At 46.4% G+C, this 26927-nt stretch overlaps 1 protein-coding gene and 2 long non-coding RNA genes across 4 annotated transcripts in view; 1 reads left to right on the top strand and 2 right to left on the bottom strand.

The window, feature by feature from the left end:
• Positions 1–26927, top strand: part of LOC132423081 (teneurin-2) — a 713011-nt gene that overhangs the window by 636485 nt on the left and 49599 nt on the right. The window contains exons 17-23 of the mRNA XM_060008418.1: positions 1933–2076; positions 2503–2752; positions 12782–13014; positions 14306–14460; positions 15936–16810; positions 25056–25231; positions 26692–26927. Of these exons, the coding sequence (XP_059864401.1) occupies positions 1933–2076; positions 2503–2752; positions 12782–13014; positions 14306–14460; positions 15936–16810; positions 25056–25231; positions 26692–26927 (2069 nt within the window). The remainder of the gene's footprint in view (positions 1–1932; positions 2077–2502; positions 2753–12781; positions 13015–14305; positions 14461–15935; positions 16811–25055; positions 25232–26691) is intronic.
• LOC132423084 (uncharacterized) lies at positions 376–26788 on the bottom strand. Its single transcript, XR_009518923.1, has 4 exons — positions 26682–26788; positions 26031–26269; positions 9551–9683; positions 376–853 (listed from the first exon to the last, which is right to left on the bottom strand). It is a non-coding gene; the product is annotated as an uncharacterized lncRNA (long non-coding RNA).
• LOC132423082 (uncharacterized) overlaps positions 26777–26927 on the bottom strand; it is a 64926-nt gene continuing 64775 nt past the window's right edge. For both annotated transcript variants that reach the window (XR_009518920.1, XR_009518921.1), the window contains exon 9: positions 26777–26873. This is a non-coding gene — a long non-coding RNA (uncharacterized lncRNA). The remainder of the gene's footprint in view (positions 26874–26927) is intronic.

The raw sequence follows: 26927 nt of genomic DNA, 5'->3' as shown, positions 1-26927 counted from the left end.
TCTATTTCTGTGAAAAAATAGCATTGGAATTTTGATAGGGATTACATTGAATCTGCACTTTGCTTTGGGTAGTATGGACATTTTAACAATATTAATTCTTCTAATCCATGAGCATAGAGTATCTTTCCATTTATTTGTGTCTTCTCCAGTTTCTTTCATCACTTTCTTGTCATTTTCAGTGTACAGGTCTTTCACCTCCTTGGTTAAATTTATTCCTAAGTATTTTATTCTTTGATTTTTTTTTTTTTTAAGCAAGACAGCTTGATAGATGGTTCTCTCTTCTTCTCTCTTCTCTCTTCTTCACCTCTAGGTGACTAATGTCAGCCTGTCTATTCTTTTGTGATTTCAGCAGCATTGATGCTCATTGCCTAGATTCATTAGGTCATTAGGGATTGTAAAATGATATTTTAATTCTGTCATTGCTTCTTTATTATTTACTAGCTAGAATACTTTTATTTAGAGATACTTTCTCATTAACTACTTGGTTATTTGAGGTACAGTTCAAATAAGAAAGAAAGGATAAATGCTTGATTCTTTCCCTTTATTTACCAGTTTTCAACCTAATAAGTTGACTCTCTCACATCCTCTCCTGGTGGCAAATCAGTGTTTTTAAATACCATTATGAACTCACAGGATGAAATACCTCTAATATATCCATTGAAGTTATTATCTTTCCTCATAGTCAAATTGTCTCATCTTTGGTCAGTGGAAGCTCCTTCAAGCTGATTCCCAAATTCTTTTGACGTGGCCCTAGTAGATTGTATTTCCTTCCTTGCTATCTGGTGTGATCAAATCGCCTGGTCTTCTGTTGTTCATTTCTTGTTCCAGCCGTTTCTTCAAGGAGCCCTGATTCCTGTTAATGAGAAATAATATTTCAAGGCCACAAACCAGGCACTAGCACTTCTCTTTGCTACTGAGTTGGTCATTGTTTCTTGGAATTTTCAGAGGACAAGCCAGTACATACATGGGTTTTTTTAAAAGATAAAATGTACCTCTCCTTCATTTCAACACTCCTGTATCTCAGGATTTAAAAAAAGCTGTGGAGCATCCCCAAAGGTGACACACATAGTTAAGAATTTAATGTGGAAGGAACAGCCATAATAACAATACCTCATGTTTCTGAAGCGGCATTCCAATTAAAAATGTGTGGCATCTCGGCGTTTTGTCTCCTCTATCCTCACGACATCTCTCTGAGAAACTGAGGCTTCACTTGCTCTGTTTTACACACGGGGGAGATGGAGCCACGAGGAAGTGTGAGCTGGAACAGAACTGGAACTAAAATCCTTCTTCTCCCACCCCTCTCTCCTATTTGTCCATGTGGCAAATGCAGGATTTTTATAGTTTTTGGATTCTGTTCCCCACTGAATTGCCATATAATTGGCAGGCGGTGTCCCCATGCCTGCCTCACTTGGAACTCTCTGGAATCCTCAGTGAATGTACAAAGTGCCTCAGCTAACACAAGCTGTCGCCTCCAGAATCTCCTTATAAATGAGCCACAGGGCTTCCATAGGTCTTTCTCCTAGTGAGTGAAAATAAATAACACAAAATATAGCGAATGCAGGCCGTGAACAGGCTAAGGGAAACGGTCTCCTGTCCATCTCTAAAGGAGCGTTGTATTCAGTTTCTAAATGATTCATCTCTTCCTTCCCCATCGCTGGGGTCATTTTTGAAAACCAGCTGTTCATTGGAAAGTTCTTTCTATCCCCACAGACTATGACTGTGTAAAGTTTCAAGGTTGAGTTCAGCTTGAAATTTGAATTTAATATTGTATGGAATCACAAGGAGAAAAGCAATCAGCCTGCCTCGAGTGAGTTTTTTGAGCTGAATCTGTATTACCGTGAGCACAAGTTTCTCATTCCTGCTGGAGGGCTCTGGAGTAATCAAGGAAACTCTCTCATCTCCCACTCTGCCCCACCCCCTTTTATCTTTCAGTGTCTGTCGGGTTTGAATATGAGACCTGCCCCAGTCTCATCCTGTGGGAGAAAAGGACAGCCCTCCTTCAGGGATTTGAGCTGGACCCTTCCAACCTCGGGGGCTGGTCCCTGGACAAACATCACATCCTCAACGTTAAAAGTGGTACGTGAGCACATTTCCTTTTCCCAAATACGGCCTAGTCTTGCCTCTGGAACCTTCTCTCCGGCCTTGACATTTAAGTGGTAGCCCCCTCCCCTTCCCGTAGCTCTTTTTCATCAAATGACCAAAATACTCGTAAATGTCAAGGAATGTTGAGCTGTTTTTTTCCAGACCATCCACCTTAGTGTACCTCACCGTTCTTCTTCAGTGATCTCTACAAATGTTATCTTACCCCGTACCATGGCCTTGGGGTTTCCCTATCCTATGACAGCTCTCTCAGCATCATGAGGAAGTTGGGGAGCTCCCCAAAGTTGCCGTTTCCTACTGTTTCTCTTCCCTCTGTCACTTCCCCTCATCCTTAGTAAGCCTACAGAAGTGTCCTCCCCAGAGGGCTGCAATAACTGCCCCCATTTACTGCCCCTGCCCCAGGAATCCTACACAAGGGCACTGGGGAGAACCAGTTCCTGACCCAGCAGCCCGCCATCATCACCAGCATCATGGGCAACGGCCGCCGCCGGAGCATTTCCTGTCCCAGCTGCAACGGCCTTGCTGAAGGCAACAAGCTGCTAGCCCCAGTAGCTCTGGCTGTTGGAGTCGATGGGAGCCTCTTCGTCGGTGACTTCAATTACATCCGGCGCATCTTTCCCTCCCGAAACGTGACCAGCATCTTGGAGTTACGGTAAGTGACTGCACAGAAAACCTTCTTTTGCCCTATTGCTCCCAGTGCTACAAAACTTCCTTGGGTAAATGGTGGGGTTCTTCAGAGAATACAGATTCTGTGTGACGGGCTGAGGTTTAAAACCTAGGCCTGGAATCAGATAAGGACTAGGGGAAATGCTTTGTGTGTCTATAAAACACTGCATGTGTATCTAGTACAGTGGTCGACACCTGCCTTACAGCAAAGGAGAAAGCCTTCGGTCAAGGTGCTGGGGTGGGACCTGGGTAGCCGTGTTGTATAAAACCTTCACATGTGAATCTGACACACACCAAATAGCGAAAGGACCACTACTTGAAGCTGATGGTCCATTTCACGGGTTTCTAAAGTGGTACTTCCTAAAAATACAGATTCCTGGAGCCCACCCCCGGGGGCACTGGTTCAGTAAGTCTAGAGAAGGGCCGAGGCATCTCTTCTCTTTGACAGGCTCTGGAGAAGAGTCTGACGCACATCCAAGTTTAAGAACCTCTGACATTCATTTATTAGTTCAGGCATTTATATTGAGCACCTCTGTGTGCTGGCTCACTATGAATTTTCTGGATATCTGTGCACACTTACTAGGATCTGACTTAGAAGTACTGCATAGGCCTTGCTAGGTAACTTCTGTCCACCCCTGGGAGATTCCTCCTGGCCATTGCTAGCTACTGAGTCTGAAGTCCAGGTCTCTGTGCTGGACAAAAGCTCTTTGAAACTCTCTTTTCAGGAAAGTTGATTCTAGGCCCTCAAACCTAGAGAGGGATCTGTGAGTAGAGGGAGAAATGCAGTCTATAAATAAGGGAAATAATTCATTCAACAAGGCAAATATATACTATGTGCGGAACTGTCTGGCGAAGGGAAAAAAACCCAAAACAAACAGAGGAACAAGCAAAGCCTCAGGTGTGTTTGTGGTCTGACAGGGAACTTCAAACTACGTCATGTGGACAAATTAAAAATTTTTCAAGAAGCACTAAATGCCATAAGGAAATTCTAACGGGGTAAGAAATAGAACCGTGGTGGTGGGAAGGAGGGAGAAAGAAGCTTCGTAAGATAAAGTAGTCAGAGAAACCCCTCATCCTAGGTGATATTTGAGGTGGGACCTGAATGATGAGATCAGCCACGTGAAGACCTGGGGAAAGAGTATCCCAGGCAGAGAAAAGTTGTGCCAAAGCTCTAACATCAGCAAACAGCCTGCTTATTTAAGGGACTGATGGAAGTCCAGTGTGGACTTCTGAGAGTGTCTCAGAGTGGGGCAGAGAGGTAGATAGGGGACCAGCGCTTCAGGGTCTGAATGACCATGTCGACACGTGTGAATCGTATTCTGCTTTTAAATTGATTTTATTGAAGTATAGTTGATTTACTGTGTTGTGTTCATTTCTGCTGTAGAGCAAAGTGATTCAGTTATACATACATATGCATTCTTTTTCTTTTCCATTATGTAATGCACAGCCATTGGAATTTGGAAGTAGGAAGGGGGGTGGAGCTGACATCTGATTTGCATTTTTTAAAGAGGACTCTGGCTATTGGGTGAAGAATGGACTGTTGGGGTGTAAGACTACAGTTGGGAGCTGTAGCAATTGTCCAGGATTTGGGGGATGGTGACATGGACTAGGGTGGTAGCAGGGGAGATGGGGAGCTTCCAACTGGAATATATTTTCGAAGTAAATCTGATAGGAATTGTGTTTATAGGGTGTAAAAAAAATGAGGGGAAAAAAGAGAGAGGAGAGAAGAATCAAGGGTGATGCTGGGATTTTGACCTGAGCAACCAAATGGGCGGTGGTGTTTTCTGAGGCAGCTTCAGCTGCCAACTGAAGGACTTAGAAGAAGTCACAGGGCGCACCTACATTCTGTGTGTCTGAGGCCCCTCCTGGGGGAGAGATTAGTGCTCTGACCACCAGAAAGTGATGCTGAGTGTTCTGAGGAGCTGAGACCGTGCCGGGCACTGGGAGGGGTAAAAGGAGAGAAGAAAACCCAGCTTCCACCCAAGAAGGTTCCAGCCTCTGTGATCAGTGATCCAGGATGTGTTTACCAAGCATTAGGGTTGGTCAGGCCCATGCTGGGCTCTGAGGGTCCAAAAGGGGATGAAACCCAGGCTCAAAGAGCACCCATTCGAGGGTGAGAGATGGGGACCTGGGCAAGAAAAGGCAACTCAAGCTGAGTGTTCTGGAAGAGCCAACAGCCAACCATCATGGAAACACAGAGGGGGAGGCCATGGGGTAGAGTAAGAGGGTGTAATCATTGAAAGGCGAACAGTGAGAGGAAGAAGGACGCAAAGTGGAAGAGGCTGGATAATCCTCAGTCCGTCCAAATTACAATCAGACAAGCCACCCTCCTAGAGCTCCCCAGCTAGGTCCCTTTCCTAATACGTTTACTTCCTTTTTTACCCTAGTAAAGCATCTTCTTCGTAGGCATCCTCTGGGCAGTGGAGAGCCGTGAAAGCAGGCAGAGCAGGGGGTGGAGCTGGCGCTGGGCTTTTCCATGAGGGCTGCATGATTTCATCTGGCATTTGTCACCCTCCACATCTGGACCTGGCTTCTTTGTCGCCTCTCTTCCCGCTCAGAGCCACATCAGCCCTTGCCTGCCCATCCCCGCCTCCACACCTTGACTCACTCTACTTAAAATACCTCGTCTCCCTCATCAGTTCCATCTTTAAGACTGGGCTCTTCCATGAAGCCCAGTCTCCCCAGCAGAAATAATTCTCTCCCTCCCCTGGGCCACTTAACTCTAATTTTCCACAAAGGTGACACCATCGACTGCCTTGTTTTTTAGCTATTTCTGCAAGTCTGTAGGGCCCCAGGGTGTGAACTTCTGTAGAGCCGGCACCTTTGACATCTTTGCCCCTTGATGCCCAGAGCGGTGCCTGGCCCACAGGAGGGGGTCAAGACATGTTGCTTGGGTTAAAGGGGACGAAGACCAGCATCCACCGTTTGGTTGGAGTTTGTCCCTGATTCCACGTCTCTGAAGTTGCAGGGGCCACAACATCAATGGTACAAGCTAAGGGCCCACGTGGTGACATTGAGGACAGCTGCGGAGAAGTGTAACTGTCAATTTCCCTTCACGGCTGTGATTTTTTTTTTTTCCCCTTTTTAACCGCCTTTGGACTCGCTCTTGTTTTATCAGCCAGGTATCCAGGCGATTAGAAGTTAAGCTTTAACAAGAACACTGGTTTGATTCCTCTTTTCTTCCCACTACATACCGGAAAACAAAGGGATGTCAATCCCCTCTCTTCAAAACAGTAACCAGCAAAGGGCGGGGAGGTGGGGGGCCATGGGCGGGCAGGGAGAGACCTGTCGTGCTTCTGTCTTTTCTCCAGTGTGAGTTGGCAGCTGAACGATCCAGTTTTGGGAGTCGGTGCCCGTCCCTGTCTCACTTACCCAACCCAGAGCTGACCCTCCGAACCCGAATTTTATTTAAACGTTCACTCTCCTTCTTCCTTGCTTCTTCCTTTGCCTAACCAAAACATGCAGGGGCAGAGTTCTACGTGCTTGAAAAACTTCTGATGGTAGAAGGAGCCTTATTCCTAGGTAAACCGGTTATCACCTGGCAGCTCCAATTCCACCGGCATTCAAGACATTTTCAACACCCACCTCCTCAGAAAGCCTGATACCCCACCTCTAGGAGCCCATTTCCCTTCTCATAACTATCACCCTCTTCAGATGGTCCTTGGGAAACCCAGGCCCTGGGGAATAGAGTAAATCTGTCAGTCACTCACATCTTAGGGTGAACTTTGGTCAGCGGGAAAGTTTTCCTTTCTCCCCCCATTTGAGACTATCTCAAGACGTGAACCCCAGTGTGAGGCAGTAAATGATGACGGACGGGACAGTGTCGCTCTGCCTTTTCTTAACTTGGCCCCTTTCCATAAACATAAGAATCTCACACTTTCCTTCATGTTTGAAATTCTACTTTTCTTTTCATTTTCCCATTATAAAATTATATTATGATATGAACTATGCTTTTTTTCCATCTAAAACACTTCCCCATGCTGAGATTCTGACGGAGGTATTGGGGTAGGTCAGCAGCATCATTGCACCAGGGAGGATGTTTAGGGGAGGGAATGGTCCAGCCCAAATGTGTGAGTGCTAGAGAGGGAAGAGACGCAAGAAAAGTGGGAGCCTAGGAAGGCGGGCAAGGGCAGCAGAAATTGAAAGTAAGCTTCCCCAAAGGCCAGCTTTGCCTAAGAGTACAGCTCCAACAGACCCTGCTTAATGCCAACGTAGAACATTAGGGAGGAGAATGAGATTGTAGTCAGAGAGGAATGCTTCCTCTGTGAGGTCAGGGTATAAACATGGAGGTCAGGAAACAAAATATAACACAGCACCTACCCAGAGTAACAATGACAACGATATTTCCATACAATTTTGGACAGTTCTTGGCACTGTGTTCAAAGCTCTTTCACCAAGGAGGTACCCAGGTTTCATGGGGCCTGAATCTTATGCAATTTGGGAATGAAACTGACTATTATTTAGGATAAGAAAAGAAACCAAAACAAATTGCAAACTTTGAAAGTCTGACAATTAGTGCAAACATCACAACATCCAGACAAATAACCTAAAATTTGTTGTTAATTAACTATTACACTTCCACGATATATGACTTCTCCATTGAGCACGCCACTTTCTGTAATGATGCTAGGTGAGTTGGCATGATAGGGCAGGAGGATTCCTGAAAGCCGTGAGTACCAGAATGGCCAGGAACCATCTAAAAGATGGTAGAAGGACCACGTATGAGCTGCATAAGTACATCCGCCTAAAACTGAACTATATGTATCTCAACTCACTTCTCTTGAGTTAGAACTAAAACATACAAACAAAAACTGGTGGCTCCAACTCCACCCTGTTCTGTGGCACAGAGGGATAGAATTGGAATGAAAAGAGACAACAGTCTCATCTTATTGCAGCTTTGTGATTCTGAGCAGAACGTGAGGGATTGGAACTCATCCAAGGCAGGGTCTGGCAGTGCTAAGGGAAGCAGCCTATTCCTTCCTCCACTCAAGAACCCATTTTTCCAGCCCTTACTCTCTCCGGGGCTCTCTACTAAGAATCAGCTGTATGGAGATGAGTCAGTCATGTCCAGATTTACTTACTCGCTTCTGTTCACGATGAAGCTAGGAAGACAAGCACACACACATAAATCACAAGACAGCCTGCTGAGAGCTCCCTGAGACGAGCGGAGAAGGCTTGGGGAGACCCTGAAGGCTTTGCAGGGAGTCATTGAGACTCCACAGTGTGAAGAGCTAATCCTTCTCAGTTCTCAAATCCGAGACACCACTTTTTCCTCAAAGGGTTGGTTTCTTTGAAGCCATGGACGCAAAGCCTAGGCCTGTCCCTTGTAAGTAGGGCACCTATGCTCTTCTGTTGGGTTGGCCCAAAAGTTTGTTTGGTTTTAAGAAAAATAAAAGACCTTTTTCATTTTCACCAAGGACTTTATCGAACAAAGGATTCATGAACTGAACGAACATTGTGGCCAACCCAATACACAGACTGACTCACCGGTGCTCTTATCTGGGTTTGTTGCCTGCTAAACACCCACTCTGCTAATGGCCTTGGTCTGGAATCGCGGTGACCTCAGCCTTTCTCCAAAGTTCAGATCTACATGATCATTTGCACTCTGCAGTCTCAGTGACTTAGTCACCCCTGCCTTCTCCTTCCCCCAACACAGGTATTATATTAATCAACTTAAAGCAGATGTTCTTAGCAAAGAAGTAGGTCGGGTCTGCAGACCCAAATCCCAACCAGTCTTTTGACAAAATCTTGACTGAAAAAAAGTGGAATCGATATTGCAATAATTAAGAGCCAAATATGACTACCACTGGCGGCAGATAACATTTCACTTTCATTAAGCAATATAAAATAGATGCGAGAATTCCTGGCTGCCACCCTGACACACCAGGCTTTGCAGAATGAATCTTAAATTGCACTATGTCAGTCAGAGCTCAAGAGTTATCAGCATCATTTAATTAACTTTTTTTTTAATGTAAAAACTAACATGTTGGAATAAAATATAAAAATGTAATCCCTGTGCAAACCCACCACTAATGATGGCGCCCGGCAGAGACCCGAGCCGCACCCAGGCAGGAATCAGGGCATTAAACCCTCTTTGTTCCTTCCTTGAAGCCTCCTCCCTTAGCTGGAAGGGAAAGAGGGGTCAGGGGTTTCTTCCACGTTGGCCTAGGAGCCTCAGGAGTGGGGAGCACTTTTCTATTTAAGGCCCTAGCCTCTCTCCTCTTCTCCTCAATGCCCTTAAGATTCAGCCACTCTCCTGTTGAAACTGACGTGTATTTTTATTCTTAAAAGAAAACAGAAGCAACACTTTGACTAGTTTTCCGAAAAAGAATGTGAACTGGAGTCTTTGGCTCCAATTACGAGAGGATGGTAATCGCCTGTGAGTTTCACTGATGGGTGTTATCTGTAAGAAAGAATGCACACTTGGGGGCCCACGCGGGCGTGAGGGAGATGGGGAGAGGGGAGGGGGCAAGGAGCAGAGCGAGGAAATGGTTGAGACTCTCAGGGTTCAACAGGGTGTTTGGCAAATGCAGTTGGCTGTGGGCAGGGCCGCTCGCTCTCTCGGGTGGGACAGACTCTGTAATGCACCAGTGGCAAGTAGATGGTTCAGGCATCACCACACCCAAGGCGGATGTTCCAAAGGCGTCCCAGCACTCTTGACGGCTGAGCTTGAATTTGGCCTCAGAATCCTCCCACTCCCGCCCTCCCGGCAGCCATTACCAATCGATAGGTGTTGGCACTCAAGAGGTAACCTGCGTGCCATCCCTTCATTAGCCTGTTTCACCTGTTGCCACCTGTGTCACGTGACGCCCCATTGCTGGTCAGAGAATTCAAGCTTTCTTGTCTAGATTCTCCAATGGCCGGGAGGAATCCAAGATCAGAGGAGCTTCCCAGATAATTGTGCTGGGAGCCGTCAGCTAGAAGGGAAAAAAAAAAAGAAAAAGAGTGCCTTTTGGGGGGGAGCCCATTATACAAGAAACGAAAATGTTATGTTTGCTTTATCATCAGTTCTTCCGCTAACTGTTTGTTCTTTTTCCTTCTGTTTTCTTTCTCTAAAGAAATAAAGAGTTTAAACATAGGTAAGATGAAGAAGTCTTTCTCGTATAATTCGATATGGTTCGTTTGCTACCTTGTGTTTGCTTTTTGTTCTGTGCTTTCTTGTGTAATGTTGTATATTTTTATGTACCAAACATAGTAACTTTTTATGTGCTAATTGTGTGTTGTGGATATGATAAGCTTTAGCAATTATGAAATTCAGTCAAAAAGGAACCAAATAAGCTGACAGTAATTAGAATTTCCGGAAGATGCAAGTGCAAGGTAATGAACCCTCAGCAAACTTTCATCCCGACTACTCAGTGCGGTCCATAATTGGGCTAAACATTTGAGGCAAACTTCTAGCTTTTGTAAATGCTGGACTGGGTTCACAAAAGCTTTAATGAACTGGAAACGGGTCAAAAACTCATTTTCAAACTCCTTAATGATTTTTTTTTCCCCTGGATATATGGTCACTTTAAAAAAGAAAAACAAGTTAATTGCCCATCTGCTGGTCAGAATGAATCCAACAGTCAGATGCATTGGAAATTGCCATGGAATTCAGTCACTTTTAAGTATTATGAAGGGTGTGAACCGAGTACTTTTTGTTTAGGTAGGCTTTGTCATGCTCTGAGAAGATCGCCTAAACCATATTGGTCCAATTCACATATATGTGCATGTTGCTCTGGGGAGCTTCCTGTTACAACGTTAGGAAAACTCCAGGTTGCACTAAAATGGAAGAAAAGTGACCTTCTTTTTATTTGGAAGAGGAGGAAAAAACAAAGCAATGTATTTTAATACTCAAGGGAATCCTTCTCTTCCCTCCTTGAAATGAAGTTGGCAGAGGCTCCTGCGTGATGTTAGGTCAAAATTAGACAAAGAATAAAGCCGTACAAGATCATCAAAGTCGGTGCAAAAGCCTCGCGTACGAGTCCTCTGCCTCCTCCATCTCAGGCACACCCAAATTGGCTGGTTTTAGACACCCCCCTTGGGCCAGATGTTTTCAAAGGCAGCAATGCCCCGGAAGGACACCCGCTTCAAACTTCCACACTCCATCTGACCTTTGCCATAGCCCCAGTGTGAAAGCATGGCCATCCATCTCCCTGAGCTCCTCTGCAAGAATGTTGATTGAAATGAGTTATGAGGCCCTGGGAAGAATGGGCTCCCGGCAAGAACTGACCCCACCCCCTCAACGGGCTGCTCTTCTGCCGGAGATTTTGAAAAGCCTCCTTGAATTGGGCTCCCTAGAAAGCCCAGAATGAATTATCTTGCTCACAGACAGGCACAGGTGTGCAGTGCCCTGATTCTTCGGATGATGGTACCAGCTCCTGTGTGGTCAGTGACAAAGCACAGCGTCTAATTAGAAAATGGCATGAATTTTTTCCCTTTCTGCCCTAATTTGTTTTGCGTGTATAGATAGTCTCTCAAGACTTAGTAGGCGAAAAAAGAAGGAAGGAAGGAAGGAAAGGAACCCAGGTAGCCTACTCTCCCAGACCTGTTATCTAGGCTGGAATTTTAGAAAGACCTTGATTCTCGTTGATATGCCTTAATAGCGACCTGAGGAGAGGCTGGAATGAAAGACGGTCTCGACGCACAAACTGTTCCTAAAAATGGCTTCCTTGTTCTTCTCTTCCTTAACTCAGGCAAGAACCCAAATGGTGGTGTTTTCATTAGTAATTGACCAGCTACTGTCTACAGGACAGATGTATCCAACACTACCATCGCCCTCACCTTCCCTTCACCTTTCCCAGCTCCTCTCTTCCCATAATTCCAAACTACAGTTGAAAAATAACTGAAAAAGGAAAAAAAGAAAGACCTGTGCTCATTTTAGGCATGTGGCGCCAAAACCTAGTCTCCCACACTAGGACAGAGAGGCGTCTGCTGCTTGCATCCTAGGGGCAGTGATGCTAATCACCAGTGTGGGAATAGCACGAGTACCCATTCTGGTCTCAGCCTCCAGCCAGGGACAGACAGTGCAGAGGGATGACAGTGTAGGGTTTGAGCCCAAAGGGTCGTGAGTGATGCTCTGGTTTGACTTCTTTATTACCCCAGTAAGGAATCTAGGACCCATCGTGGCCAAAAGACTTCCCTAGGTTCGCCATCTGGGTCCAAGTTGAGTTTAGAGTTTCCTGTGTCTTAGTCCTGTGCCAAGTTTACAGATCTTACCCTGTCCTCGTCAGCAACACATAGGACAGCTGGACGCACGGCAGAGAAAGAGCTCCAGGTCTCTGAGGCTTCTTGCTCTCCTAATTCATTTCCCCCACCCTGAGGGATCTCCCTCCTAGTGTGTCTTAGGGTCCTGGCAGATCCCGGGCCATGCCTGTGACCTCACTGTTACCCAAGATTTGAAAACTACATCTCCTTCCTTTACCATTCAGATTCTGGACGTGATATCGGCAAGATATCACATGTCATCACACAAGATACCAACTTTGTTCATATCCACACCGAGGAACAGTAGAGAAGATCTGAGGCTGAGGACTGGGGATGGCTCTGGGGAGCCGCCCATCACAAAGTTAGGAAAACGCCAGGTTGCCCCAGTATTCATGATCTAGTACTTTGGAGGCACTGAGGAAGCATAGATTAAGAAGAGGAGATCGTCCCGTGGAAGTGTTCCTCAGCCCCCCTTGCGAACATAGTAAACCCACGGGGTAAAGAAAGGAGGCTGGCACCCACAAAACACGAACACAAAAGCAGTATCAGAGTGAGATCTCTCGCAACGGCTAAATGAAGCAATGGTATTCTAGCATGAAGGGAAGCGATGAATTCTCTGGTAGCGTGAGGAGCTTAAGTCCAATTAGAAGCAGCTAAGAGCCATGATATGTTAGAACACTAACTTATTACGTTAGATTCTTTCCAGTTCACTAAAGTGGAAAGACAGCGGAGGTGGGTAGAGTATTGCTGGGATTTCTGTCATCTCTTTGATCCAGGAGGCCAGCTGCATAGCCCCTTCTCATTCCTCTCTGTGCTTCTTCTCCTAAAGCAACAACCCAGCACACAAGTACTATCTGGCGGTGGACCCCGTGTCCGGCTCTCTCTACGTGTCTGATACCAACAGTCGGCGAATCTACCGAGTCAAGTCTCTGAGCGGAGCTAAAGACCTGGCTGGGAATTCAGAAGTCGTGGCAGGGACGGGAGAGCAATGCTTGCCCTTCGACGAAGCCCGCTGCGGGGATGGAGGCAAGGCTGTGGATGCCACCCTGATGAGCCCTCGAGGTAGAGTCTGCAGAGGAAGAAAGCCCTTCCCCAAAGAGAGCTTGCCACACGCGTGGCTCCCTCCCTGTTGGAACTGAACTAAGCCCAGGCCGTCCCAAACACAGCTTCCCCTAGAATAATTTAACTCTGCTAGATGGCTTTGATGTGTGGGTGAATGTTTCTTAAAGAAACCGGATTTGTTTATTTGAGGTACACTTCATCACCCGCAAATGTCTTTAGTTTACAAATGGAAAGTGGGGTGGATTGCTCCTGGAGATTGCTGGCTGCCGCCAGTCACAGAGAGTCAGAAGGAAATGTTCGCTCCGCGAGCCAGAGTGCCAGCTGTGTGGGCTGCAGACAGAAGAGAGCCCGGTAGGAGGGCCTCCAACCACTCTGCAGCTGTTCTGTTAGATAATAGTGTATCTAAAGTCAAGAGCACAGTACCTGACATTTTGCAAATGCCCCATAATGGTAGCAATTAAGAACAGGTATCATTTCCAAGGGCCTGGATTTGGGGGCGGGGTGGGGGGGTGCAGTTCTTGGCCCTGACGGATCTCTGTTTGAAAAGGACTAACTGAAGGTTAAGGGCATGTTAAAAAAAAAAAAGAAAGAAAAAAAAAAGAAGAAAAAAGAAGGTTAAGGACCCGTCATTTGGAGGTCCAATTCTTGTTAGCATTTTTAGCTATGCTGAAAGCACACAGCAGCATGAAATAAGGATGGGGAGCCTTGGGCTTGCGCACTGGGGTGAAAATGCAAAAGAAATAGAAGCTGCTGTCTGCCTCTTACCAAGGGAGTGCTAAGACCAGCATTCCCCCCAGAGTATCGATGGAGTCAAGGCTTCGTTGGGAACACTTCCTGGAGGATACATGTTGACTTAGGAGTTTGTGACTGCAAGGGTCGCTGTTTCCCAGCCTCATTGTTGCAGTCAGTTGTGAAGGGTATTCAAGTAATTTACTACCAATAATTTTTTAAGCAGTGAACTTGGGAAATAACATCTTTTCTAAAAAGAGCAGATGCAAAATGATCTCCCCATTCCTTCATCTGCAGCCTTCGTTCATTTGCAGCCCAAGGTTCGTTCTTTGGCTGCGTGGTGAAACAGCCAGCGCCCCAGGAATTAGGCAGATCTGGCACAGTGCCCCCGAGAAAGGGCATCACCTTAAAAGATGGAGAGCCACAGCTCTCAGTGTGCTACTCCAGTCAGGTCCCCAATCCAAGAAGGGAATTCCCCGGTAGGGCATCCCTACCCCCCAACCCCATCCTGCCAGCCCTGCTCTTTGCCAAGAGACGCACTCCCACTCTTTGTCTTGCTCAGGTATTGCAGTCGACAAGAACGGGCTCATGTACTTTGTCGACGCCACCATGATCCGCAAGGTTGACCAGAATGGAATCATCTCCACCTTGCTGGGTTCCAATGACCTCACTGCTGTCCGGCCACTGAGCTGCGACTCCAGCATGGACGTGGCCCAGGTGGGTCTCTCTGTCTCTCTGTCTCTCTCTCTGTCTCTCTCTGTCTCTCTCTGTCTCTCTCTGTCTCTCTCTCTCTCTCTCTCTCCCTCTCCCTCTCTCTCTCCCTCCCTCTCTCTCTCTCTCTCTCTCTCTCTCTCTCTCTCTCTCTCTCATTTCTCATCACTCTCTCTCTCATTTCTCATCACTATGCCACACCTGGTTCTGGGCCTGAAGTTCTCACCTGGGGCGTGTTTGGGTCAGAAGTGGAGGGGGAGGAGGTGATACAGATACAGATCCCAGGTTTGTTTGCAGAAGGCTTCAGGTGAGCTAGACGGCAGGATGGAACGGGACATGTCAGATAGAAATGAGAGAGAAGTAGGAAAAGAGAATGGGAGAGGGAAATTCTGCCCAGAAGAGTGGAGCTGGTGACACACTCCAGCCTTGTCAGATTATAGAGTAGGAGTTACTGTGTAATTACCTTTCTTCTTCATCGTTATTGCAGGTTTGAGAATGTACCATACGTATTACGTGTCAATCAGAACTTCCCTGTTAATCTGAAATGATCGCATCCTCACTAGATAAACCTTTACTTTGCGCATAGTAACTAAAGCACATCCCTCTGCGATGTTCCCCCAAGTGATAGTCTTTTAGTCCAGGTTCTTACCTGTTGGCAGTGAACAGAGGCTCACTCGAATGTACCACAGGAGAAACGGGACTTTATACTTCTTTTCTTAAATTTTTATTGGAGTATAGTTGATTTACAGAAACGGGACTTGAATATAAGGGTCTTCCAACAACCTGGAGTCTATGTTTACTCTTCCAAAAGGGCCTTTTTCACCCTCGGTCAACTTCATTAATTTCAGCTCAAGTTCCTCAACTAACTGACCACTAGTTACTGAGGTTTTCATTTCAGATTCTGCAGAGAAGGGATGTGTTTGGTCCAGTACACTTTTTCAAGCAAACACTCAGGTTGTAGTTCGCTGGCCAGCCTGTGCATTGGCTGTCCTTGGGTCAGGGACACCTTCTAAACCGCGTGGCTCCTTGTCCTGAATCAGATAAAGATGCTAAATGAACCTAGCCTCCTCAGGGCCACAGCTTGGTGAGCAGAGTATGGGCTGCATCACACTAGCCCTCTGTGCTGTGAACCACCTAAACTGTATGTGATGACTCTGACCCTGGTCCAATTATCTGGGGCTGTCAAGAGCATCATGGGTAGAACTGGTGACCTACTCTAGCCATGACCTACTCTAGCCACAGCAAGTGATAGAGCAGGAGATGTCTGTTCCAAGTTACTTCTTCGCTATCGCGTACACCCAGCATGGGCAATGAGCCATTGGTTCCGTGATGGGCGCGTCTCGTACAGTGTGTTAGTAAAAAAAAAAAAAAAAAGTAAGCCTTTTCTCCCAGTTACATAAAATCAATAGAAGTGCCCTGCACAGTTAAACAACTGAGCACCTTAGAGGCTGTTCTTGAGTTTGGTGCCGTATCATCCACAGGTTCGCCTGGAATGGCCAACAGACCTTGCCATCAACCCCATGGACAACTCCCTGTATGTTCTAGAGAACAACGTCATCCTTCGCATCACCGAGAACCACCAAGTCAGCATCATTGCGGGACGCCCCATGCACTGCCAGGTTCCTGGCATTGACTACTCGCTCAGCAAACTAGCCATTCACTCTGCTCTGGAGTCAGCCAGTGCCATTGCCCTCTCTCACACTGGGGTCCTCTATATCACCGAGACAGACGAGAAGAAGATTAACCGTCTACGCCAGGTAACAACCAATGGGGAGATCTGCCTTTTAGCGGGGGCAGCCTCCGACTGTGACTGCAAAAACGATGTCAATTGCAACTGCTACGCAGGAGATGATGCCTATGCGACTGATGCCATCTTGAATTCCCCATCATCCTTAGCTGTCGCTCCCGATGGTACCATCTACGTCGCAGACCTTGGAAATATTCGGATCAGGGCGGTCAGCAAGAACAAGCCCGTTCTGAATGCTTTCAACCAGTATGAGGCTGCATCCCCCGGAGAACAGGAGTTGTACGTCTTCAACGCCGATGGCATCCACCAGTACACTGTGAGCCTGGTGACAGGGGAGTACTTGTACAATTTCACGTATAGTGTTGACAATGATGTCACTGAGTTGATTGACAATAATGGAAATTCCCTGAAGATCCGTCGGGACAGCAGTGGCATGCCCCGCCACCTGCTCATGCCTGACAACCAGATCATCACTCTCACAGTGGGCACCAATGGAGGTCTCAAAGTCGTGTCCACGCAGAACTTGGAGCTTGGCCTCATGACCTATGATGGGAACACTGGCCTCCTAGCCACCAAGAGTGATGAAACCGGATGGACAACTTTCTATGAGTAAGTAGGTTTTTAAAGTAGTTCCTAACAGTACTCACCCTACCCTCGCCGGCATCAGGACTGGCCGTCTGTGTAGCTTTTAGAATCGTTTACTCGTGTTGTCTTCCTAACTTTAATGCCCCAGGATATTCCTGTCCCCTGACTCCTAAATGCTTTGCACTATTGGGTGTCTGGTATTGAACGTCCTCCCTGCAAGAGTTGGGAATGCCTGTTGCCTGCTTGCCATTCCAATTTCAGGATATTGGACACGCACGGCGCCTGAGACATCAAGTGTTGATTAACTTTGCTGATTATTCATGTTTGCCATGGGTGCGGAAATGAGAAACTAAAAGGCAAGATCCTGGTGGGGCTCCTGTCATTTGCCGATAGGTCCAGCAACACACTTGATTGCACAGACAGGTAGATAAACTCTGAATTTCCTCTTTAGCAGAAGCAGATCAATACAGATAAAGTGCTAGGTATATTAAAAGATGTGAGAGCTGGGCATATTTCCCCTAACAATTATCTCATACTTGATAGTCCCGCCGTTTGTTTTACCAAAAAGCTCTTTTCCCTCGCGCCTGCAGGCAGTTCTTGGTCCAGTTGCCTGCTGCTGCAGGTATTAACCAGTGGCACGCTGGTGGGAGGAAATTGCGAAGGCATGATTCGCTGGCTGAGACGGGGATGGAATTTATAAGTGTCTGGCTGTCCTTGATGGTGAAGGATCTGGCTAACCACTATATATTTGGAGTCGTTGCTCGCTTTCGGTCTAGGTGTTACTGCCAGCTGAGAATTTAGTGAGTTGGCAAGGTGTTGTCACAGAAGGAAAGAGGGACAGGGGAGAGAACAGAAGACCTCATTGTGGATCAGTTTTACTTTCAGGGATGTGCACTTCCTGTTTGCATTCCAGAGGGTTTGGGAGCATGTAAAGGAGGCTGTTGCCACCTCCTGGAGATCGGCTGCACTGCAGAATTGCTTGCCCTTGCTCTCCTTGCTTCTTTGGGCCAAGCTGTCTTTCTCAGACTTCTGAAGCACCCTGATATCCTCCAGACGCTGGGACTTGATCACACTTTATCAGCCAGTGACTCTGTCCCTGAAGGCGCCATCTAAGTGCCACCTTTAGCTCTCACACCACGTTAGGCTAAAGCTACACTTTAACCCAAACGCCTCCTAGATTCTCATCTTCTCTTCTGGAAGTTGCACCTGAAGACCCAGTGCACTTCAGAGAGAATTGGTGTCACCCTCAGGAGGCCAGTCTGAAGTAGGCCTGACTTAAGAAGCTGTAGTAACAAAGTTCATCCAGACTGAGGGGCATCCTGAGACAGGAACTCTAACTGGGAGAGTATTTTCCAGAAGGGGCCCCTAGCTGAATGAAAGCAAGGTTAAGGTTTTTTTGGTTTGTTTCTTTTTCTAATGTTCGTTCAGAAGTTACACGGAAGCATAATTTTTTTCTCTCGATATGAAGAGCTGCTTTTCTTTCCATACTGCTGAGTTGGTAAATGATCATACGTTCTCCGTTGTAGGGGTTCAATGCGTCTGGCTTTCTTGGCCTCCTAAACAAGATGGTAATTTCTTTCCGTTTTGTGGTATGTTTTACACCTGGTCAGCAAGTTGGTCGTTTAAAAATCAGAGACAGGGCTTCCCTGGTGGTGCAGTGGTTGAGAGTCCGCCTGCCGATGCAGGGGACGCGAGTTCGTGCCCCGGTCCGGGAAGATCCCACGTGCCGCGGAGCGGCTGGGCCCGTGAGCCATGGCCGCTGAGCCTGCGCGTCCGGAGCCTGTGCTCCGCAAAGGGAGAGGCCACAGCAGTGAGAGGCCCGCGTACCGCCAAAAAAAAAAAAAATCAGAGACAGACTCTACTTCCCGTGGGGACCGCAGTAGCCTTAGCGAAAACTTTAGAGAAAGGAGTTAACAGAGTGATGAACAAAACCACACAGAGGCCTTGAGGCTCTTAGAAAACAATCTGTCCTTCAGTGAGTGCTTGTAAGAACACCTGCCTTCTTCATAGTGCTTTATAGGTAGAGAAGCCTTTCGTCCGCCCACCCATCACAACGACCTTCTAAGTACAGGTGTGATTATCCTCATTTTATGGATAAAGAAATTGAGGCTCAGAGACGTGAAGCCACCACCACCCCCGTCACCCCGCCCCTAAGGCCACAGAGAGAGTCAGTGGTGCAGCACGACTCAACTCCAGATCTCCAAGTCTCGCCTTCTTGGCGTCACACACCAGTGTCCTGAAGCGGGGCTGTGAGTAGAATTGGGAACTCCTGCCTTCCTTTGGATCCCAGAAGGGAACTCACCTGTCCCAAAAGTTGGGGTAAGGTACAACCCCTGAAGACAAATTCCTCCTTGACTCTGGGAGCGGGAGAGAAAGGTGAGGGAAAATAACACTATTGAATTATCCTGGCCCTATTCGATGGTCAGTCGGTTTCAGAAAGTTCCAGGAAGCCCCAGCCTTGGAATTTAACTCTCCCCCGATGTAGGCCACTGGGTCCTGATAGAAGACGTAGACTGGTGGGTATATCTCTGAGAGAACACAGGTTTTCACAGCCTTCCCCAGAAGACAGCACAGTATACCAGAAAGCTCCCGGATCTTGGGGTCAGGAAGACAAGGACATGAATGCCATATACTTACTTATTGACTTTGGACAAGTTACTTAACCTCTCTGAGCCTCAATGTCCGTACATCTGTCAAGTGGGGATAATAATGCAAACCGTATAGGGGCACTGTGATAATTCACTGAGATGATATATTGATACTTTTAGAAATTAGCAAAGCACCTGGCATATAGAAATTCAACGAAGGGTAGATGCTAATGGCATTGAGAGAAGCAGTTGATTTATCACACCTCTGTCTCCATCCCACCCCCTCAGATTCCAAACAACCAATTGCGTAGTGGATACAGGAGTCAGGTAGATGGAGATTCATTTTGGAGAAGCAGAATTGAAGAATGCAGTCTTCACGTTTGGTCTTCCCTTACTACTCCACTTTGAATTTATCCCGCTCTCTCCCCATGCCCCCGTACTTCTGCCCCGCCCCCAGCCCCTGCCAGGGCAGAGCCTGCCTTAGTAAACCTGGGGCCCAGAGGAACAGAAAACACGTCACCCTCAAGGACAGGCCCTCCAGAAGAGAGAAACTGTAAAGGGCTATTCCAGTCCTGAGCAACTCCTCCCAACCAGGCAACTGGGGAAGGAGTGAATATCGGATCAGAGGGACGGAGGGAGGGATGGAAGCTGCCTTTCCATGGAGTAGGGTTCAAGAGTTACTTCCTAGAATAAGCAGGCACTGCAATTCAAGGAGCCTGGAGTGGGTCCCTTTAACTATTACCTTTCTCCCACCTGTTCTTTGTGTCGGGAAGTGCCTCACAGAGAGCTCGGCAGGAATGGAGCAGACATGGGAATGCCTTCTGGAGGTTCTGTGGTGTCTGCTAAGTTCTCGGACTGGGCGAGAGTGGCCTGTATTCCTGACAGTCACAGGACTGTACTTAAAATTACAACCACCACTACACGTGCTCTCTCTCTTCTCCCGCCTTGATTTTAATCCTTTCCACTTGTCACCATCTGACACACTCTATATATTTGTATTAATTTTTATTGGAGTATAGTTGCTTTACAACGTTGTGCTAGTTTCTGCTGTACAGCAAAGTGAATCAGCTATACGTGTACATATATTCCCTCTTTTATTGGATTTCCTTCCCATTTAGGTCACCACAGAGCACTGAGTAGAGTTCCCTGTGCTGTAAAGTAGGTTCTCATTAGTTCTCTCTTTTATACGTAGTAGCCATAGGGTGTGACATACACTACAGTTTAGACTTCAGTTTATTTTGACTCTCTCCATCTAGCTTGCACACATCATGATGGCAAGGATTTTCATCCATTTTGTTCTTAGCCGCGTCCCCAGAGCCTTGAACGGTGCCTGACACATAGTAGGAAGTCAGTGAACAGACGTTGAAGAAATGAGTCAGACGCAGCCTCCAGCCCCACATGAGTCAAGGCAGGACTGGTTCCACTGGGTCGCCATGAGGTCCCATTACTGGAACTCATAACTCCTTGCCAGGATGTGCAGACTTATTTGCAAAGAGACCTGAATCTGGAGATACTCACTCCATGGGTATCGGAAGTGGAATCTCCCTTGAAAGTTACAGAAGACCTATTTTCTCCCTCTGGCCCCTGAAAGTCTGGCCTCAACCCCAACCTGCTCTTCCCCAAAAGTCGACTCTCCAGTTCCTACTGTTTATCTCACAATGAAGCGCAGCAATCTACACGTCGTAGGTGTCCAGGTAATACAGTAGATTGGAATTAAATCACTGCCTGGGGCTCCCAGAATACACCCGTCACATTGTCCCTGCTTGGCAGCAAGAGTTGGGAACACTAAGCACCCTATATCAATACACGTAGAATTGTTTAATTTTCTTATTTATTGAGGTAAAATTAACATATAACATTATATTAGTTTCAGGGGTACAACATAATGATTCAGTATTCGTATATATTGCGAAATGATCACCACAGTAGGTCTAGTTAACGTCTGTCACCATATAGTTACAAAAACTGTCTTACCTGTGATGAGAACTTTCAGGTTCCACTCTCTTAGCAACTTTCAGATAGGTAATACAGTATTATTAACTACAGTTACCATGCTGTATATTAGATCCCCATGACTTATTTTTTTTGCGGTACGCGGGCCTCTCACTGTTATGGCCTCTCCCGTTGCGGAGCACAGGCTCTGGACGCGCAGGCTCAGCGGCCATGGCTCACAGGCCCAGCCGCTCCGTGGCGCGTGGGATCCTCCCGGACCGGGGCACGAACCCGTGTCCCCTGCATCGGCAAGCAGACTCTCAACCACTACGCCACCAGGGAAGCCCACTTATTTATTTTAAAACTGAAAATCTGTACCTTTTAAAGTTTATTTTATTGACGTCTAGGTGATTTACAACGTTGTGTTAATTTCTGCTGTACAGCAAAGTGATTCAGTTTTACATACGTATATATATTCTTTTCCATTATGGTTTATCAGAGGATGTTGAATATAGTTCCCTGTGCTGTACAGTAGGACCTTGTTGTTTATCCATTCTAATATGTAACAGTTTGCATCTGCTAATCCCGAACTCCCAATCCATCCCCCCCCCCCCCCGCAACCTTCCCCTTGGCAACCACAAGTATGTTCTCTAGGTCTACGAGTCTGTTTCTGTTTCATGGATAGGTCCATTTATGTCATATTTTAGATTCCACATATAAATGATATCATGTGGTCTTTCTGGCTTACTTCACTTAGTATGATAATCTCTAGTTCCATCCATGTTGCTATTTCATTTCTTTTTTTATGGCCGATTAGTATTCCACTGTATATATGTACCACATCTTCTTTACCCATTTCTCTGTCGATGGCCACTTAGGTTGCTTCCGTGTCTTGGCTATTGTGAATAGTGCTGTTTTGAACATAGGAGTACATGTATAGTTTTGTCCAGCTGTACGTCCAGGAGTGGGATTGCTGGATCATAGGGTAACTCTATTTTTAGATATGGCAACTCTATTTTTAGTTTTTTGAGGAACCTCCATACTGTTTTCCATAGCGGCTGTATCAATTTACATTCCCACCAACAGTGTAGGAGGGTTCCCTTTTCTCCACCCTCTCCAGCATTTCTTACTTGTAGACTTTTTAATGATGGCCGTTCTGACCGGTGTGAGGTGGCACCCCGTTGGAGTTTTGATTTGCATTTCTCTAGTAATTCGCGACGAGGAGCATCTTTTTATGTACCTGTTGGCCATCTGTGTGTCTTCTTTGGGAAAATGTCTATACAAATCCTCTGCTTATTTTACAATCAAATTATTTGCGTTTTTTGCTATTGAGTTGTATGAATTCTTTATATATTTTGGATATTCTTCCCTTATCAGATAGGTGATTTGCAAATACTTTCTCTCATTCAGTATAGTGCCTTATTATTATTATTATTTTTTTTGCGGTACATGGGCCGATCACTGTTGTGGCCTCTCCCGCTGCGGAGCACAGGCTCCAGACGCGCAGGCTCAGCGGCCATGGCTCACGGGCCCAGCCGCTCCGCGGCATGTGGGATCTTCCCGGACCGGGGCACGAACCCGTGTCCCCTGCATCGGCAGGCGGACTCTCAACCACTGCGCCACCAGGGAAGCCCGTATAGTGCCTTATTTTGTGGATGATTTTCTTTGCTGGGCAAAAGCTTTTTAGTTTGATATAATCCCACTTGTTGGTTGTGCTTTTATTGCCTTTGCTTTTGTGTCAAATGCAAAAAAACAAAAAAAAAATCACGAACACTAATGTCACAGAGCTTACCGCCTATATTTACTTCTAGGAGTTTTATGGTCTCAGGTCTTACAGTCAAGTTTATAATCCCTTTGGGTTAATTTTGTGAGTGGTGTTTTGTGAGTGGCATAAGATAGCATTTCATTCTTTTCCATGTGGCTGGCCAGTTTTCCCAACACCACTTTTTGAAGAGACTGTTCTTTCCCTCATTGTATATTCTAGGCTCCTTTGTCATAAGTTAATTGACCGTATGTGTGGGGTTATTCCTGGGCTCTCGATTCTGTTCCATTGGTCTGTGTGGCTGTTTTTTATTCCAGTGCCACACCAAATGAAATCAGGGAGCATGATGCCTCTGGCTTTGTTCTTTCTTGATTACTTTGGCTAGTAGGATATCTGTGATTCCATACAAATTTTAGGAGTGTTTGTTCTATTTCTGTGAAGAATGCCATTGGAATTTCGATTGATAGGGAATTGCTTTGAGTAATGTGGACAGTTGAATTCTTCCAATCCATGAGCATGGAGTATCTTTTCATTTATTTGTGTATTCTTTGAGTTCTTTCATCAGTGTCTTATAACAGTGTACAGGCCTTCTGCCCCTTGGTTAACTTTATTCCTAGGTATCATTTTATTCTTTTCTTGATGCAATTCAGATTTTATATATTGATTTTGTATCCTGCAGCTTTTACTGAACTTATTTATTCCAACAGATTTTTGGGTGACGTTTTTAGGGTTTTCTCCACGTAATATGATGTCATATACAAATAATGACAGTTTAACTTCTGCCTTTCTAATTTGGATGCCTTTTTTTCCTTGCCTAATTGCTCTGGATAAGAAGACTTCCAGTACTATATTGAATACAGTGGCATCCTTTGTCTTGTTCCTGATCTTAGAGGAAAAACTGTCAGCTTTTTACCATTGCGTGTGATGTTAGCTGTGGGCTTTTAGTAGGTTGAGGTATGTTCCCTCTATACCCACGTCCTTGAATTTTTTCTGCATCTATTCAGATGATAATACGGTTTATTCCTTCATTTTGTTAATGTGGTATTTCACATTGATTGATTGATTTGCCAATGTGAACCATCCTTGCATTCCCTAGAATAACTCCCACTTAATTATGGTGTATGAGCCTTTTAATGTACTGTTGAATTCGGTTTGCTAATATTTTGTTTGTTGAGGAGTCTTGCATTTATGTTTAGAGACGTTGGCTTGTAACTGTCTTTTCTTGCACTGTCCCTAGCTGGTTTTGGTATCAGGTACTGCTGGCTTTGTAAAATGACTTTGGAGTGTCCCCTCCCCTTTATTTTTTGGAAGAGTTTGAAAAGAATTGGTATTAACTCTTCTCTGAATGTTTAGCAGAATTCACCAGTGAAGCCAAGTGAGCCTGGACTTTTGTTTGTTTGGTGGGAGGTTTTGGATTCCCGATTCAATCTCCTTCCTAGGAATTGGTCTGTTCGGATTTTATTTGTTCATTATTCAGTCCTTTGATTTGTGGAACACAAATCAAACAGCATAAATTGAGCATAAAGTTGCTGTTCTCACTAACTAACTAACTAGGTTAAGTACCCCGTGCCTAAGGTGAAATGTATGTTTTCAGGTGTATCGGTGGGTAGTAGAAAAAAGCATCACCGTTTCTCAGGGCAGGCTGGAGTGTTGTTTTGTGGCCTCTCCCGTTGTGGAGCACAGGCTCTGGACGCGCAGGCTTAGTGGCCATGGCTCACAGGCCCAGGCACTCCGCAGCATGTGGGATCTTCCCAGACCGGGGCACGAACCCGTGTCCCCTGCGTCGGCAGGCAGACTCTCAACCACTGCGCCACCAGGGAAGCCCCAAGGCTGGAGTTTTGATGATTGTGACGAGGAGCCTCAGCGTGCTGCACCATCTGGCCACCCCACCTGCCAGTTTCTCTGACACCATGAGTCTGTCCCTTGTGTGTTGGGGAAGCCTTCAGTCCCAGGAACTGTGTTTCTAACCAGTGTGTCTGTTCTCCAGCTATGACCACGAGGGCCGCCTAACCAACGTGACACGCCCCACGGGGGTGGTGACCAGCCTACACCGGGAAATGGAGAAATCCATCACCATTGACATTGAGAACTCCAACCGTGATGACGACGTCACTGTCATCACCAACCTGTCTTCTGTGGAGGCCTCCTACACAGTGGTGCAAGGTAAGCCCCTCCCCCCCCAGACTCAGCCAAGGCCAGAGGTAGGTGTGAGTTACCAAGCCTGGGAGGACTTCCAGACCTCCCACCCCTCAGCTTGCTGTTTTAGTCCCTAGCAAACTAACTCTGCAAGAGGTCAATCTTGGAGAAAAGGACTTAATCAGAGGCAGGAGGATGTCATCTATACCAAACCAAATATTTGGAAATGTCTACATATTTATGTGAAAATGTCAGTTTTCATCCCTCTGTACTCTGCCCCCACCTCTCCATCACCAGCACGCAACACACACAGTTACCTTCTCAAAGGTGGTTTTAGCCTCTTGAGCCCACCTGTTTTTTGGTCCCATTCTGAGCCTCCCTTTCTTCCAAGGGTTTGTGTGATGAGTGGGTTGTTACAGTGACAGAGCCCTTTAGCGGTCTCTTGCCAAGACCTCAAAGGTTTCTGACCACCTCGTGGTTACTCTTGCTGTTCGACATGACGTACAGTCCAGGACAAGTGCACAGGCTGGCAAGCGGTGGACTAGCCCACTGGCCGAGGATAAACGTGTCCTGGCGCTAGATAAATGGTGTCGTTGCTGGACTGTTTGTTTATCCCCCGACAGAGCCATGACTCTATTTCTGCTCTGCCAGATGATTAATGATGTAGATTTTGTCTTTCTGCACGAGGGCTGCAGTCGTGACAGGTGCACACTTGCGCACTACCCCAAAAGCCAGGGCCTCAGAGGCCAGGCCAGCTGGACTCCTCTGCCCAAGTAGTCAGGAAGCATCGTATCTATAAAAGGAGTCTCCGACTCACATTTCCTACCTGGAACTTTTCGATAAAGGAAAGGTCAGAAGTCTGATTGCTTGACTAGTGTAGATTCCATTTGGGAAGACACACACGTTATCAGCACCCACTGGCTCGGTCTCCCTTACGCTAGTTGAGTCTCTTTGGATTTCCTCTGGAGTGGAGATGGCATCATGGAGTCAGCAGCAACCACATGAGGGGCGGGAAGGTTGCTTTTTCTCTTTGTTTTCTCGAAGAATCTTTGCAGTGGAGCTGACCTATGGTAGACCATCAGCCTCAGGTTAGATGGTAGGCGAAAGGAGAAAAAGAATTTTTTTAAGTAGTTTTCCTTTATTTTGTTCCATTTAAGCTAAAATATATATGTTAAAGATCGGGGATTTGATTGACACGAATTGTGTAGGCAAGAGGCGTCTTTAAATGTACTCTTCAGTGAGTAAAAGAAAGATGTCCCAGCATAATTATTTCTGGAGTGCCACATATTAATAATGTTTTTCTTTCTGTGGAACAGTGGCATCTCTGCTACTCACCTTAACATTGCGTGTGTGCTAATTGAAGGCAGCCGTACGCTGACAGCTGCAAAGTACCATGGAAACCTATAAAAATAGGGGTTCTGTTCTCTCGTGACTAACACAGTGGATAATTTATTTCCCTCTCCCCACCCCCACTTACATTTCTCCAGATCAAGTGCGGAACAGCTACCAGCTCTGCAACAACGGTACCCTGCGGGTGATGTACGCCAACGGGATGGGCGTCAGCTTCCACAGCGAGCCCCACGTCCTAGCGGGCACCATCACCCCCACCATCGGGCGCTGCAACATCTCGCTGCCCATGGAGAATGGCCTGAACTCCATCGAGTGGCGCCTAAGAAAGGAACAGATTAAAGGCAAAGTTACCATCTTTGGCAGGAAGCTCCGG

Source organism: Delphinus delphis, chromosome 3, assembly GCF_949987515.2.
Source record: "Delphinus delphis chromosome 3, mDelDel1.2, whole genome shotgun sequence".
Taxonomy (NCBI): domain Eukaryota; kingdom Metazoa; phylum Chordata; class Mammalia; order Artiodactyla; family Delphinidae; genus Delphinus; species Delphinus delphis.
The sequence above is the reverse complement of the archived record's forward strand: the minus strand, read 5'-3'. Positions and strand labels throughout refer to the sequence as shown.